Source organism: Vanessa tameamea, chromosome 8 (assembly GCF_037043105.1).
Source record: "Vanessa tameamea isolate UH-Manoa-2023 chromosome 8, ilVanTame1 primary haplotype, whole genome shotgun sequence".
Lineage (NCBI taxonomy): Eukaryota > Metazoa > Arthropoda > Insecta > Lepidoptera > Nymphalidae > Vanessa > Vanessa tameamea.
In genome coordinates, this window is record NC_087316.1 from 4,176,102 (window position 1) to 4,194,103 (window position 18,002).

The 18,002-nt window shown below is 31.1% G+C and overlaps 3 protein-coding genes and 1 long non-coding RNA gene across 4 annotated transcripts in view; 1 reads left to right on the forward strand and 3 right to left on the reverse strand.

Annotated features, from left to right (window-relative positions):
• The window catches only part of LOC135193389 (uncharacterized), a 312,018-nt gene that overhangs the window by 270,401 nt on the left and 23,615 nt on the right, over positions 1-18,002 (reverse strand). The window lies entirely within an intron of this gene.
• LOC113400109 (elongation factor Tu) overlaps positions 1-18,002 on the forward strand; it is a 184,342-nt gene that overhangs the window by 127,294 nt on the left and 39,046 nt on the right. The gene's annotated exons all lie outside the window — the stretch shown is intronic.
• Positions 1-18,002, reverse strand: part of LOC113399837 (adenosine receptor A3) — a 75,465-nt gene that overhangs the window by 43,889 nt on the left and 13,574 nt on the right. The window lies entirely within an intron of this gene.
• Positions 15,759-16,636, reverse strand: LOC135193385 (uncharacterized). Its single transcript, XM_064215629.1, has one exon. The coding sequence runs from the start codon at positions 16,575-16,577 to the stop codon at positions 15,765-15,767; it is 813 nt and encodes a 270-aa protein (XP_064071699.1). The 5' UTR covers positions 16,578-16,636; the 3' UTR covers positions 15,759-15,764.

Sequence of the window (18,002 nt, forward strand, 5' to 3'; positions counted from 1 at the left end):
TAAAAAGTATATTAACATGTTATATGGTATAATAAGCTCCAAATGTACTTAACAAAAGAGAAATTTTTATTCTAGCAGTGGGACATTTAACGGTTATTTTACTGTTTACTATTATATTATTTGGGATATAGTCGACTCTTCGTGAGTCCAGTACCAGTTTCCGTTATTCAATTTAAAAAGTGAGTACAAGGCAAAGAATTTGATAATTTTTTGTAACGAGTATTCTCCAAATATGTATCATGTTATTAAATATAAAAAAATCGGCTTTGTCGTTGAAATTTCAAGAATCTTGGGGTAATTTCAAACATGTTCTGATAATACGAAATATAAAAATGTTTGAAATTACCCGAAGGAAAATAACATAAGAATTTGGATTATAGTTTGACGTTACACAATAAACGAACACACTAGAAGTGTATGTACAATAATGAAAAAATAAATAACATTCCGTCTGCGCGGGTAGCACCCATTCATCAAGTATTCTACCGCTAAAAAGCAGTTCTCAGTATTGTTGTGTTCCGGTTTGAAGGGTGAGTGAGTTATTTTTACCTTTACATTTACCTCGTACTTTGTGGTAATAAAAGTCATTTATCAACCCTTTAAAAATCTTTTGGAAAAAGACACGGCAGAACAAATTTCCGAAAACTGTAAGATAGAGCTGATTTTTAAATTTTACTCAGGAAAATCACAACTGACTGCTAGTTAATTGGCTGAATTTCAATCATGTACTTTAAAAACAGCTGCTAACACTAACAGGAAATTTACACTGAAATTGTAGTTACATTTTAATATATATTAATTTGTTATATATTATAGGGCTGTGGATGAGATTGAAAATAAACTCATTATATGGTAGCTGTAAATATTAAGTTTACCTGCAAAATGACGTTTTAATAGTACTGGTAAGAACCTACATTAATGGCGGTTAATATTTATCGATTCCATCTAAATTCTTAATTTGTTTCGATACAAGATTATTTAGATAATAAAAAAGCTTGGAGTTGCAATAAAAATGCTTGTTGACTTCCAGGCAGGATATATAACATACATATAAATTGTATTTAACTAACATAACTGTATTTTTTAGATATTGAAAAAGAGTAAATCTGAGTTTCTTGCCGGTTCTTCTCAGTAGATTCTACATTCCGAACCGGTGGTAGCTTTACTTAATATAGTTTGTTAAATGACGATTCAAAAGTGCTTGTAAAAGCCTATTTGAATAAAGTATATTTTGCTTTTGATTTTTTTGTATATTTTTTATTGATATGAATGGTATGCGTCGTTTTTTGCTCGTGAATTGATCTATAGTATAATTTGTTATTGAACTCAATTAAAAAAATATACTAAAATAAATTCAAATGCATTTATTATTATTCATTTATACGACATGTAAATGATTAATTTATTCTAAAAAACTCGCAATTTATTTGTTTCTCATCGAAATAAAATAAACGAGTCCATTTCTTTTAATTTAATTCTTACCTCAATAATCTAGCAACCCTAATAATACATAACTCTTAAAATACACATTTATATAAGCTTAATGATATATATATCAAGAAAGTCATATAACCGAAAATAAAACAAAGAGCATTTTCATGTTTCTTAATAATGTTTGCTATTTAAACCGTCTTATGTACCAATCAAACATTAATACTATTAATGTAGTTACTTTATGTGGAGTACTATTTATATAAAAATAAAATAAACAGTCTCTATGTCAATTGTACAATTATTTTCAGATATTATATTATACGATGTTTTAGAATGCATTAGAAATATCATGACGTCACATGTATTTGCACCGAATACGGTCGGAGAGCTAACTTGGTTCGCTGATATGAAGTTTCTAGAACATTCTAGCTTATACAAATATCCAAATGATTGGTTATGTAAAATAATAAAAAAAGCACATGACATTCAATGTGCCATAAAATGTATTCGCTATGGGTATCGCTCGTTGAATCTTTATATGGTTCAATATGGATTGTTTGAATATTATATAATTTATTTGTTATCACTATTTTAAATGATTCATGGCTTATACAAACATCCAAACTCAAAAGAATAATTATTCAAACATAAATTGCTTGTAGTAATTCGATCACTACGCGTAAAAGGGATTTTATCTCGCAACTACCCTCTCGCTCACTTTTTAGAATAAAATTTAAAAAATACACTTTTTTACCGTCATGATTTTTTTAAATGTAATTGTTAAGCGGGCAAATGGGGCTTATGTTTATTGGTCACAACCGCCCATGGACATTGTCGCTGTAAGAAATAATAACCATTCCTTACATCTACCACCATCACCGCCACCAAAATTGGAAGCTAAGATGTTACGTCCCTTGTGCATATGGTTATACTGGCACACTCACCCTTCAAACCGGAACACAACAATACTAAGAATAGCTGTTTGGTGGTAGAATATCTAATCCAGGGTTACCTACTCAGATGGGCTTGCACAAAGGCCTACCACTAAGTAATTACACCATGTGGATTCTGAGAAATCATAAAAATAATAAATTAATTAGAATTAATCAAAAACATGCACTATTTTCCTACAGATTATATAAAAGTAAATTGTATTGTTTAACTAAAAGAAAGTTAAAACGAATTATTTTACGTTTATTATTTCTTTATTGTATTGTTTAATACAATAAAGTTATTTCTTTATTGTATTGTTTAATATAAAAAGTATGTCATTAATATTGAGAGCACAACTTTCAGGGCTTCCGGTCGAATTGCTAAAAGGCACTTGTTTTCGTCACGTGTCGGTCACAATGAACGGGCAATTGCTATTTTTGTTAAATTATAAAGTTGTTGCTTTTTGTGTTTTATAACAAAGTAAAGAAATAATTTAATCAAAATTTACGGAAAAATTTAGTTAAACTATGCAAATACGATTGCATCACCAATAAATAAAAAAGGCTCGTGTAAATTAATAATACTTAAAATATGAACCGGAGATAGGTTAAAATTAAATTTCGTATATGACGCTACACGTGTTTATAAGTATCATATTTTTAAAATATATGTGTATTTTTAGATAAATAAAACAAAAATATATATGACGTCTTGTTCTATAATACTTTTTTATTCCTATAATAAAACTTATTTACGACCAGGAAAGCGAACGGATTACAACTATTTCTTAATCAAATTTAAAATGTAGGTATTTTGGCACTCGCGCTCCACAGAAACACAGATTGGAGGAAACAATTATTGCTCGACGGTTGAATACACAACAAAACGTAGGTAAACTAGGTAGATGGAAGTCTAGGACAAAGTAAAAGAGACTAATTTCCTTACCTATAGCAAAATACTTTGAATATTTAATAAAATGAATTCAGAAAAGATCAGGAAAACGGAACCCGAAATTACATCACGAAAGAAATATCAATAAAACGTGGTCAATATCAAATGGCAATATCCAGAGACAAGTAAAACAACAGAAGCAATAAAAACTTTCGCACACGTTAGAAGATACAGAACTTCCGGGCTCCTTGTCAATTTTGGGATGAGCTCGAGACTGTAATCAAACATTCTTTGCTGTACTGTGATAGCCCAGTGGTTACAAGACGCGAAACTTAACAGATAATTCTGAGTTAAAACCCGGGGTTACCTTCACTGAATTCGTGTGCTTAATTTTCGTTTATGATTCATCTCGAGGAAATCTGCACGAGATACGTGATACGTGGCCGATGAGAATCGTAATTCTAACCCGCATTGGTGCAGCGTGGTGGATTGAACTTCAAACCTTTTGCTCAAAAGGAAGAGGAGGCCTTTGTTCATCAGTAGGAAAGCTTATAAACGATTGCAATTAACCTCATTGCAAGAGACGATTATGTTAGGTTAGAAAATCTTCTGCAAATATTATTATTTATTATATCATCTTCAAATCAGACTGGAAGTTCTTGTGTTCGGCTCTTTCAAACTCTCTAGTATTAATATATTATTATAGTAATGCAATAGTATAATAAAAAAAGTACTACAAATTTATAAAATAAATTTACTTACTTTTTTTTTTTCTTTACAGATTTTTTTTTATAGTTATTTTAAATCGTGTCCACTATCGCATAGTATACTCATATGGAAGCCAAAAAGTTACAAAAATGAAGGTATTTAAAAATGTACCAAAAATAAGTCCTCTGTGCAACGGCACAAAACTGCACGGAAATTTACGGACTGGTCGTCAATAGTATCAAAAATGTCTATAATTATTAATACTACTTTGGAAAAATATTAAATTAATATATTTATATCTATTTAATAGACGCTTATTTGGCCGTCAAAGAGCAATATAGATTTATTCCTCAGGTAGAGGTATTGATTGTTCAAATAGAGACTATCTGACGATTGAAAATGCAATGTTGTATTACCTGTTGAATAAGTACTTTCTAACTGTTTATATGAGAAATAAAAAATAGAACCTTACAATTTTATAAGCAAAATAAATATGGGTTTGCTCTAGTTCCATTAAAAATAATTCTTAACTAAGAACATAAGCCTGTCCAGTGTACACCCTCACGTTCATTGCTTCACCAGATTATTCAGAACATGAATCATTTGAATCTTAATAGAAATTTTCGAAGTCAAGTCTAGCCAAATCATTTTTTTCTTAAATTAACTATTGTTCGGTTCCGGTGAGAGCTATCGTGAAGTAAATAAAAAAAGGGTAAAATGTGCCGAGGAAATGGTTGAGAAACATATTCGTAGTAGCGAAATATTCCAGTTGTATAAGAGTGAAAGAATTTTAGAAAAAAAAAACCAAAAGTAAACAAAACAAAAATAAACCTAATAATCGATTTTATTTTAGCCCGTAGTATAAGTGCATATTTCCACGGGTATGCGGCGGTTGGGCAGTGGAAAATTATATTTTCTAAAACAATGTACCCTACTTTTTTGGATTTTTACTACACATTGATCTTAATGTGTTCTGCATTACAACAAGCAACAGACTTGGAATTGGAATAGTTATAAATTTAATGTACTGGATATAAGTTATTACAATGAACGTGAGTCGTGGGAGGTAATGAGTGTTCATATCGGAGACTATAATAGAAGCGTATCGACTATAAAATTAATAGCGCTGGCTGGCGCCGAGTGTGTTAGATTTTCATGATCATATTTGTGAATAAAATTAACTGATACTGTCATAACTTAGAATAAGACACAACTAGAGATAAGTCACAACTTAGAAAAAGAATGCGACTTTGCGTTCCCAATAGGGGAAGTCACTTCGAGCAAGAACTAGGCTAAGTTACAAAATATCTTAATTGTAACTTAGCTACTGAACTGTTTATGTATCTAAATTTTATTTTAAATTTGTATTAAGTAAGTAAGTTAAGTAAATAAGTAAGTTTTTTTACATTGGATATTATTTTAAATCAATTTTGTGGGAATTTTAAAGAGCGAACTTTACTACGAATTCGGTCATGTTCGAATACGAATTTCCACCAGCGTCCTTTCTGATTATTTTATTTCGGTTGCTTTGAAATAAATTCCTAGTTTTTATACATTTTCGGAAAGCTAAGTAAACGATTATGTTTTTAAAATAATCTGCAGAACAAGTTTTATAATGATTTTTTTTGTTTTTCAGGCATATTTGAGGGAAAAAAATAAAAAATATATTGAAATAATATCGTTTTCTGTCTCGCATTTTTAAATTTTGACCGATAATTATTTTTTAAATATTAAAAAATATCCAGTGTTTAATCGTTTATAAATAAGAAGAAAAGAATTGATTTTAAGTGATACTTTTTTTTAAGTAAATTTTTGAAGTTGCATTTTGGACTTATTTTGAAAAAATCTAAAAAACGTGTTAACTCAAAAATTTCACTTTTGCATCATGCATATGCGGGTTAAAATTATGGCAAATAATCACACCTATCACCTCCTAAAGGGAATAAGTCGAATTACCAATAACCCTGTATATCGTTATTTATCTTTCTTGAATCTTGAATCCTTTTTTAGGGATCCGTACCCAAAGGGTAAAACGGACCTATTACTAAAACTCCGCTGCTCGCCCGTCCGTCCGTCGGTCCGTCTGTCACCAGGCTGTATCTCATGAACCATGATAGTTTGACAGTTGAATTTTTTACAGATGATGTGTTTCTGTTGACGCTATAACAACAAATACTAAAAACAGAATGAAATAAATCTATAAATAGATAATGGTACGGAACCCTTCGCCCAGCCCGAATCGCACTTAACCGGTTTTTATTTTCCTTACTCACGCAATAACTTTAGAACGACGTTACCGATTAATTTATTTTTTTCATCTTTTTTTTAGTAATCCACGTTGGTCGTTGGCCAACCGAGGATTGAATGTATAAGTTGCTAACGCACATCTTCAAGAATTGTCAGACATCTAAGTTTCCTTATTTTGGAGATCAACGAAAAACTATAAACGAATAATTAAAATTTTAGTTTATCCTTCACGAATAAGCTGAAATTCCACATAAATATATTTTATCAAAATGTGATGCTCCTTCTCTCTCTGTCACTCTCTGATAAACATATTTAAATTTTCTCATATAATTAATCTCTAGACAAACGTTATCTTTTGATGGATTTTTATACCGAAAATGTCTTTTGTATTACATACTCATAAGACTGACTCATTTCGGACATTAACATTAAACCCATTGATTAAAAACCCATACATAATAAATTTAGTCTGTGTATTAATATGTACCTTTTTAGAGTTTCGTACCCAAAGAGTAAAACGACACCCTGTTACTACGGCCCTCCATCCGTCTGTTCGTCTGTCATCAAGCTGTATCTCATGAACCGTTAGTTAGACACTTGAAACTTTTACAGATGATGTATTTCTGTAGCCGTTATACACAAATATATAACAACAAATATTAAAAACTGAATAAAATATATATTTAAGTGGGTCCATACAACAGACATGAGGTTTTTGCCGTTTTTGTAGATAATGGTACGGAACACTTCGTTCGATAGTCGAATAGTACTTGGCTGGGTTTTTTTATTATTTCTCCCGACATTTCAGTCACTTGCACCTGTCGTATTTACGAGCTAAGCTGAGGAGCCCTCCGACGTCGACTGCACGTGTTTTCTTCGTCTACCTCCATTAAACATGTTGTCTCTATTTTTACTATTACGCTGTGAATACCACCATCACTAGCCGCGGGAATGTGTAAGCAATTTCATTTTAAGTAATGTTGACATTCAAATGTCCAATAAAATATGTCCGAAAGCACCATCGCGATAAAAATGTTCAAACATAATAAATGGCCGTAGCTGTGTCTTTCCGTCGAGAGAAACATTTATTTATGGAGCTCAATCCAGTGGGTTGTCCTAGACTTTAACAGGTTTTCAGCTATTACGGATTTGTTGTACCCGCGCAAAATTTATAAAACTTTACCTATGGCACACAAACTACCAAACCCTATTTTAGCTTCTCGAGGGTCGAATTAAAAAAATAACCTTTGTCCTGTGACTCAAACTATCCCCATAACAAATTTCATCTGAATCGGTTCAGCGGCCTGAGCGTGCAGAGGTTACTTTCGCATTTATAAATAAAATTTAGTATAAATTATTTGCTATGTCATGTTCTTTTCGTTCCGCTTTATAGTAGGTAAGTTTAGTTTAACGATACAAACTGCCACAGCTACAGTTGATCCCACACGAATACGACCGGCATTCGATACAGAATCATAATATAATAATAATTTATTTATTCACACACCCAACAAAACCAAAGTACACAATTTTTATGCTTATTAACTAAATCTAGGGCTTTCACATTATCACCAAAAGTAGTGGACCTCTGACCCCGAAACTAAATCGTTTTGTTTACGAAGTAATGTAAGCATATGGCAATCTTGATCAATCATCTATTTGGAATCCGTCTAACTTAAAACCTTCTATCTATTCTATCAATTCTTAGTAATATGTACTCCATTAATACATATTTTTATTATTATTTGTACGATTGAAATTAATTTCATAATTACGATTAATACCCAAAGGGAACGTAAATATTTACTTACAAAAATCATAATTCAATTAACAGAAACTTTTTCACAACTAAGATTTACAACGTTTTGGCGCACTGCCAAGAAGTTTCTGTTAATTATGTTCGTACTCGTACTTCCAACGTAAACTCTATCCATGGTCAAGGATCTATTATTTTAAGAATAATATATTTATATCAAAATAGTTGTTATTTATAAATTTATCTTTAATTCTGAATATAAGAAGTCACTCTCATAATAAGTATTTATCTTATTAATTATTTAATATGTCAATAATTTATGTATGTGTGTGTATGTTTAAATATGATTTAACGTATCATACGTTAGTCATTTTAATATTATAAAATTTATATAGACATTGCCTGATTTTTTACTTAGCTTGTTCTCATAGAGGTTGCTTGGAAGAGAGATATGTAGAAAATGATAGTCCATCTACTTGCTTTCTGTTTTAACTGTTAATTTATTTTGGTAACATACGAGTACGTTTATATATGCAATAAAGAATAACTAAAATATTGTGTATTAGTTTTTTCATTAATTATAATTAAACAACGCTGAGTAAGATAGTCTATAACTTACAAAAAAGAAAAAATCGATTAGTGATTTATTTGCAAGAAACAGGTTGTTCAAATTTGACTGTAAGTCTGGCCGTGGTACTTTTATACGTCTCTACCATACTATTTTATTTTTTTAAAGTACAGATTTCCCATTAATATATATTTACATCGATATGCAAACTCTGTTGATTCTGTAAACTAAAACGAATATAGAAGCGCAAAAGAAAAAAAAAATGATCATAAGGACGCTGACAATACTCATCATGAAACGAGCAAAACAAATAAAGTAATTACTTATATTTATTTATTGTTTAAGCTCACAGTATAGTCTTATATAGATAAATTAGCTTCCCTTAATAAGAAAATAATCTGACATTTAACACTACTACACTGATCTTTATTTTTATTGCTGGACTATGACACAATAATAATATTTCATCCCAGTATTTTCTTCGCATTGTGCCAGTTTGTACTTCAATCTTCAATACGTTACGTTCTCGTATATATGTTATTAACTACATGAGAGTACACGAGGAAGCTGTTTATAAAGAACTGAAATAGTTCACGAAAGTGTCGTTTACACTATAACATACAATTTGATTAAAATTGTCTCGTAACATTAACTTAGCCTTAAGTATTCGTTGTCTCATAAAGGCGTGAATAGATGTAAATGGTATTATTAATGTTGTTTTAAATACTTTTTCTTGGTAATCATTATTGAATGACATTAATAATAAATATGTGTTAATTTAAATAATTGATAACATTTCCGCTTCGCTTCAATTTTTTTTATTAGCAACTATGTATATGTAATAGAAAAAAAAATCTTTGCTTTTTTTACGCTTTACTTAAGTATTAGCTTATTTTCCTAAGATTTTCTTTACTGACTACAGATTGAATAATGCAACGAGCTAACCCTTGTTGTTACAATATATATACATTTTAACGTTTTTTTCAAGAAAATAACGACGACACATGGAGTTTAAATCTGCGCGAGGCATCTTTATTAGTAATGCACAATCGAGCAAGGTCAACGACGTATATCCACAGCTTAAATAAAAAAAAATGACAGAAATTCTCATTTTCATTTACAATTTCATTGATAATATTCATAAAATAATTAGAAAATAAATACTTACTTAATTATGTATACAATATCAAATTAGAACTAAAAATAAGACTGAATTAAATATATTTATATTATTATTGTATCTAATAATTGTTGTGTAAAGTCACGACCGCGTGGAATGATGCGTAGCGTGAATTCTAATCGCAATTTTGATTCCCTGGGCGAATCTAGTTCCTTTACAGGAGCAAAATAATACAGTGTTACATATTTTAGCAATTTATTGCAATACTATTCGGTTAAGATTATATAAATTAGTAAAAAGTTGTGAAATTGTCTATATCATTGTCCTTGAGTAGAGATTGAGTATCTATAATATTTGACAGTACTCCAAAAGATAATATGCGAGTAGAGTCTATGCCGAAGGACTCTGTAATAATATTTACTAAAATAATAAAATAGCTTAATAGTAATAACAATACATTGTAACAATATTAAGGTATTTCTACTTTCAATGGCACAAAGATTTGTTTTTAATTCAATCTCAAAATTACAAAATAAAAAATTACATCAGAATGGAGTATGTTTATCAAGTATTGAATAGGCTATTTGACTGGTTTTTAAAATCCATTTTATATTATTCAGAGGTTAAGGAACCCAGTAAAAGTTATTTTTTTTAATAATTATCTAGAATTTTTCTAGTACATACTTGCTTCCATATTTAAATAGCGCGCGAAAACGCTACTTTGACAGTATGGCGCTGCAATGGGGTCGGTGACGTTACTTGCCTGTATTGTAATCTGTGGCACATGTAATCCACATACAGTAGGCAAACGAGGATAATGAGCAAGTGACGTAATCATCGACCGCCCAACACATAAGGACCGTTTTGTGTCACGTTACAAACGTTTAAAAATATAGATTTTTGAATAAATTATTTATTATTTCAACTTTCGTTAATAAATAACCATTTTTAAACTCATAATATATACTGATTACAATAATTGATACTTTATTTTTCGCATTGTCAAATGGCCTATTATTGTATCATTTGTTTTGTGAATTGCTAATCGTCAGTCTTGTCAACATAAGCGTGCTTCGTACAATCCCACACGGTAATTTACCACTTGTGCCCAGTCAGTTCCGTAATGAAATGAGATTCTCATTTCTCATATGAAGGCAACACTTATTAGCACTGTTGTATTAGGCCACCATCAGTGGATATAGCAATGGACAAATAATTTATAAGGAACAAATTATTGGTCTCTATTATAATAATTTACTGCCTCGTGTCTTGTTGCTTACAATCGAGCCAATAAAAAAATATTGGATTTTTGTCGAGAAATTCCAGACAGTTTCAACACTGGCAGAAGGCTGGTGGTCCTGCATCTGTACACTCTCAGTTCGTGTCGGATTTCTCGTCCAATTGTATTATGAGAGTGAGGGGATAGAGAAGGAATTGAGGAAGCATTACATGTGGTTGCGCTAATCTCCATTGATAATCGTTGCTATGGCCGAAATCGATCAGAAGGGCATAATCATTGACAGTAATTTAAGTAATTAGAAGGCAGACGAATATATTAGTTACCTTTATACATTAACATTGATATTGTGACGTCAATAACTAATATCTTACAATGTAAACTGCTATAAGTAAACAGCCTGATTTAATCTCGGAACCGGAAAATTTAAATGAATTATATTTCTTTTGAAGGGCTTGATAAGTAATTTATGTATGTATCGCATAAAATCGCACAAGCGCCTAACCACTGGAATTGTCAATTCTGCTGCCAACATCGATAAAGTTACAATTTAATATTAGCAGTTAGATTATACTTCCCACCATTTAATATTAAAAAAAAAAATTCGACACCGACAACGTAGTTAGTTCGAACTAGAAATTACGGCAACCACAAGCGGACCTTTTCGTTACTATTCTACCAATTCTATTTAGAAATCTTGTAATTTTATAGTTAACAATACTATGATATAAATAGATATATATATCGTGTACTAGGTCATAAAATATTCTTCCATAAGACATAAACGTACATACTTCTTTGTTCTTCTTCTAATATTATTCCAATTAGTTTAATTTCAGTGATAGAAATTCAAAAATGGTGCTTAAAAACTGAAACTTATAAATATATCTTAATTAAATCATAGATAAAAGTTAATGTCAGGGTCTTTCAACCTTGTAACAGTGACACCTCGTTTTCTCGTAGAGTTATGATAATGAGACGAAGCTAATTAAGAAATACGAAGGACACTACGGCACTAGACGTAATTTAAAACAATATTTTTTTTCTTTATCGTCTTGAGGCAGAATTAAACATTTACAGCTTTAATTATAAATGTCGTTTAGAGGTTAAACAATGCTGCGTGGCTTTCTTTCAAATAACAAATCAATGATGACAAAAAGAGAAATCAGTGTTTTATTAATAAATAACTTTTATTAATCTTAAATTAAATCTGCTCATAATTCACAGATAAAATTTGCCGACTTAATAATTCATATTAGATAAAAACAAATACACAAAGTTAATTTCCGAGGTTTTGTAAATGATAAGAAAGACTGTTTTCCGCAATTTTGAAAATAAATAATTTTGATCTAACTTTTTTTCGTTTAGTACGTTAGTTAAAAAAATGTTTTAGTATAGTAAAATTTTAAATCTCTTTAGCAAAACAATAGAAATTTGTTTTCCCTATAAACACGAATACTTTTATAACCGTCTTTCGATTTTCTAATTTTTGCTTTAAATTTTAATAAAAAATAGTAATTAAATTATATATATGTATATATTATATGTTATTTAGCTTAAAAGTTTAGTTAGTTAAGTCTCTTGCTTTTTTTAAACTAAAATAAGGTTTTAAAATTTAATTCGTTACCTCTTTTATATTGTACGTTATTTTTATTTAAATATTTGTTTTCTTTTTTTTTTTATTTGATTTTATATATACTAGTTTTAATAATTTTGTGTGAGAATAGTGTGTTCATCTGTAATCTGTAATCTTGGTTGTACATGGTGAGTTTTAATATAATTTAAAGTGAGTTTTGGGCAAATATTATGTAATACTGTTGGGGATCCCAATAAATAAATAAATATATAAATTTCATTAGAAAATAGTAGAATATGTGATAGCTGTAGCGGGGCCTCGCGAAAAATACAAGACTCCTGTGAAGTCGGAAATACTAAAAGGTCATTGATATTGACAAAGCAAGAAATATTAACCACTCCACACCCCACTTTTAATGCTTTGCGATATATCAGATCTAAGAATCCTTGCACTATATTTACACTGGATCACTTACGAATCAAACCGAAACACAACAATACAGAATACATACATTACATACTCCTCCCTTTGAGGAGAAGGTATTGGACCGTATTGCACCACACTGCTCCAACGCGGGTCGGTGGAATACACATGTGGCAGAATTACGTTGAAATTTGAACACATGAAGGTTTCCTCACGATGTTTTCCTTCACCGCCGAACACGAGATAAATTATAAACACAAATTAAGCACATGAAAATTCAGTGGTGCTAGAATGGGTTTGAACTCGAAATCATCGGTTAAGATGCACGCGTTCTAACCACTGGGCCATCTCGGCTCTCATTACAGAGTATCAGACGGATATTAATAAATTATAATAATTAGAATACACAATTTGTGTTCTTATTTTAAATCTAGTACCAATTACCAAATGTAGATACTTAGTTAATGTTATTGCCCTCATTGCCTCCTCTCAAATTTCCACTCAGTGTATTAACCTGAAATGAAAACAAACGAAAACCTCTTTGCGATTATTACTAATGAGTTAATTGTTATTTCTCTTAACTAAATTAAATTATCTCTGACCTGAAGACAGACCAACTCAGGTCTGATCTATTTCTGATTCGTAAATAGTTTACATTATTTAGGCTTGATCAAGGTTCCAGCATCAATCTTAAGGTTCGTCGGTTAACCTGTTCGGCAATCGTTCTTGGAAACTACGGGAACGGAATGCGCTATTATTTCAATTTATGTTTTGTTTGTATTTTATAGAACTACGTGTTGAATAAATTACCCAAATAAATAAAAAAGAAAAATTCTTGTAGTAATAATCAATGAAACGTAAGTGATTTGTTTGTTACTCCCCGTTTTAAATTAATAAATTAATTGTTTTGATTTAAATCGAATTAAATGCTATTTGGTCAAAAGCGATATTGCTCCTACAGATTTAATGTTATGATCAGAACCTGTTTTATAAGCTAAATATTTATTATTACAAGTTATATTGTTATCATTTTTAAAGTATACTGTATTCTTAAAAAATATAGTTATCTTCGAAGGACATACTATGTCTTCTTTGAAATGACTGAATGACATACATCGCAAAGTAAAAACCGTTGGATTTCAAAATTCAATAACATACGCGTTAAAACATAGACCAAAAATTTTTTTTTTCTTAAAAAGTAAATTTAAAAGAAAGTAAAATTGAGCATAAAAGTTCGTAAGGATGTTCGTTATTCTGTGGTTAGAAACATAGAAATTGGTTTTACGACTTCTATTTTGTAAATAAAAGACCAACGTTACAGTATGTCCTGACGGGATATCCAAAGTAACAATATTAAATCAACTTCAAAATGTACCTAAACGTACCTACACACAAACGGTTTTTCCTTGAAGTAAATGTCACAAAGTTCGTCCTTTAATTAAGCTCTATAAAAAAAAAACACTATAATAATTTCATAATCGGCAACGATATCGAATAAATAGTAATAAACGAATAATATAGATACCTACATAATATAGGCAACCTAAAGCAATGAAAATTTTATTCAAATCGTACAGGTAGTTCCTAATATTAGCGTATAATATATAAATACATTTTTCGTAATAGACGTCATTACTAGATGAATGTATTTTTATTCGATTTCAACTTAATTAGAAACATGCTAAGATCATTGACCTGCTCGGCTTATGTAATTGAGTAACAATGTTAGAGATAGATTGATTCACATCAAACAAATTGCTTTTTACATTAACATATACGTCATTATTGTTTTGCGCTCCAGCTTGAGTTACAGATAGACTAAGATGCCATACAAATGAGATTGACATCGTTCAATCACACCATGCTTTTTTTTAAACTTACATGATCGAAGATATAATTAAAAAAAACGTTTATCTACGTAAGATAAATGTCGATAATTCTATTTATTTCAACAATAAGAAATTAAAGATAAAAACATTTATCGCCGTAGCGTATTATCAATTTTCTCCAAAAAGTAAAATTGAAGGTACTATCACATCACTAAATACACACAAAAAGCATATCATACACTTATTCTTCAAAATAAGAATTAAATATTTTAAAAAATCGTCTTTCATTGTAGCTAAATAAACATAGAAACAAATTGTAGTCTTTGATAATATTATTTTATTCTTAAAGAATTCACAATACTAAATATAGACGTGTAAAAGCGTGTTACATCCCAGAAGCTAAAAATAGATTACAAAATTTTAATTTAATTAAACTTTTTAAACAATAAACTTATATATTGTTACCCAATCCACTACATATACATAAGGATGTATAACCCTAACATATTTTCTAGGTCATCGTTTGTAGTGAAGTACATATATAATTTTTAAACGTTATGTTAGTCAAGTCGAATTATATTATTTGTTAATCTATATACCTAAAGTGACAGTCTGTTTAATTTGGCTAAAATATGACAGCTAACCATTCCTGGAATAGCTCTACATGCTATCATTTGCTTTTATGGCAACGCTTCATTAATTTCCTAAGTCGAACAATATATCGTGCGTTATCTAGCCTATTTTATTGAAAACTCGTGTAATTTCCCATAGTACTTCAATGACGTACGAGTCGTCGCTACCCATTCAAATGTACTTTAGAGTAGGATTATTTTTTAAAATACATGCATAAACTACACAATATACAATTTTATATTAATAATAATTATTGCAAGTCAATATGGCTTATAAAATAAATGAATTCTAATAGTAAATCTACCTTAGTGATACGTTTCTGCAAATCACGATCACAAGTTCAAACAAAAACTTTAAACCATACATTGAATAATTTTAAAGGTAATGAGAAGATGTATAAAATGTTTATTTAATAATGACTACTACAATAATCTATTACCATACCATTGTTGACCGGTTCCTTCTCTTTTCGAATCCTTCTCTTGCAAAAACAATAACCAAAAATGTAGATAGTCATTACCAACGCTAGTGTCGACGGCAACCACACATAAACTGGTATACCTGAGGGCTTCATGGTTTCCGAGTATTCTTTTAACAGGGCACAGGCTATAACGTTCCTTTCCTTATTTAATGTAGTATTGTGCCACAGTACACATTCTTGCTCCCTTGTTATCTTGAGGGTCGAACCGTTGTGCTGCAGGAAAGGACGAATGTCTATCTGAGGCGAAGTTATATCCAAGGCACCAGGGCCTGGCAGAAAACTCTCCGGTGAGCGCTCTATAAAGGAAGACATGAGGAAGCAAGGAAATTTGATTTCTTCGATGTGTTTCCGATCAATAACTTCCATAGAACATTTTTCGCCTGGGCGAACTGGATAGAAATGCGTGTACTGCCACCGCTCTGCTGCAGCTCTTCCCAAGTTGTACAAAGCTAATCCAGTCAACAATTCACTAAATCTTCCGCCAGCCTCACGATACTTATACACATAGGTAGGTGGTAGTCCATGGTACACGGGGTACGTAACAAAATGGGAACAATGACGGCACATGAAATGTATTACGCTGGGTGGATGGTACGAGAAGTGTGCGTGATGCGCGCTGACATGATGATTGTTTGGTTTGTACTGAACGTCATGGTCGAATCGTCCTCGTGGACCTCCACTTATTTTAGCATTAACACATTTAACTATTGCAATAATAAAGAATAGACAGAAAATGTTCATTGTGCATCAGGGGCGGGTCCCGGCACGCAACTGCGGTCGTTCAGGACAAGGCGGCTTGGCGCCGGGGGTGCTGGCGCCGTCCAGGCGCGCCAACTCTAGATACATAAATGGAGGGATTTGTGAATGTAACACCAAATTCCAGGAAAATACACCGTATGTCACGTGGACTGTTTTATTAACTATAAAAAGTTTTATATTTGATTAAAAAATAACATTGTACATCAAATATTGCTTCAGCGGCAGTTTTTCCCGCTAACATTAATGGTGTGTTTGTACAAATATTCATATTCAAAGCTACTCGGCAAAATACATGCCCAAACAAATGCAACATGGTACATGCATTAAGGAGTACTAAAGCTTTATAGAAAATCATTATAATGCATTCAGGACAGATACATATAAAAACTATTCTACGTACAGGAATATACAAAGTCAAGTGACTGAAACTTATAACATAACATAATCAGCCTGTAAATTTCCCACTGCTGGGCTAAGGCCTCCTCTCCCGTTGAGGAGAAGGTATGGAGTATATTCCACCACGCTGCTCCAATGCGGGTTGGTGGAATACACATGTGGCAGAATTTCGTTGAAATTAGACACATGCAGGTTTCCTCACGATGTTTTCCTTCACCGCCGAGCACGAGATGAATTATAAACACAAATTAAGCACATGAAAATTCAGTGGTGCCTGCCTGGGTTTGAACCCGAAATCATCGGTTAAGATGCACGCGTTCTAACCACTGGGCCATCTCGGCTCGACTGAAACTTAGTTTGTAAATATAAAAAAAAATACAAAATATGAATATTAATCTTTAAACATTACTTATTAAGACGGTCAAGTGTGAACGATCTTGTACTATTCGGTTAGCTGTAGGAATTTATATGTATATGTTTTTTCCAATGACCTATGAGTTACTTATTTTGTATAGTTTACAATTTTCCAAATACATAATTCAGTAGTTTTATTTATAAGGGGCAATGGTCGTTTTTGTGTTTCCTAAATTATAATGTATAATGAATATATTTCAAACTATTCGTTATAAATTTTAAAATATATATATTTTTTAATTTCTCGCTGAGCAAAGATCTTCTCCCCTTTGAAAAGGCTTGGAGTATATTCTACCAAGCTGTTCCAAGGGTTGTTGACTTATACCTAATAGTTACACAGATTTTTATCTGACACATGAAAGTTTTCTCACAATATTATCTTCTTCACCGCTGAGCTCTAGAGTAATAATTAATAATAAACACAAATAAAACACATGAAAAGTACGGCTTTGGATTTGAACACGCAAACATTTAGAATCATGACTTCTGACCACTGGGTCATCAAAGCACCTTTAAAACAGCGATGACGCCATAGACATGCCTCCAATTGTAAATTACATTCGTAAATGGTTCATTCCGTCGCTATTAAAAAGGGGA

Excerpts from the sequence above, each read along its gene's own strand:
- LOC135193385 (XM_064215629.1), bottom strand. The coding sequence starts at position 16,577 with ATGAACATTTTCTGTCTATTCTTTATTATTGCAATAGTTAAATGTGTT.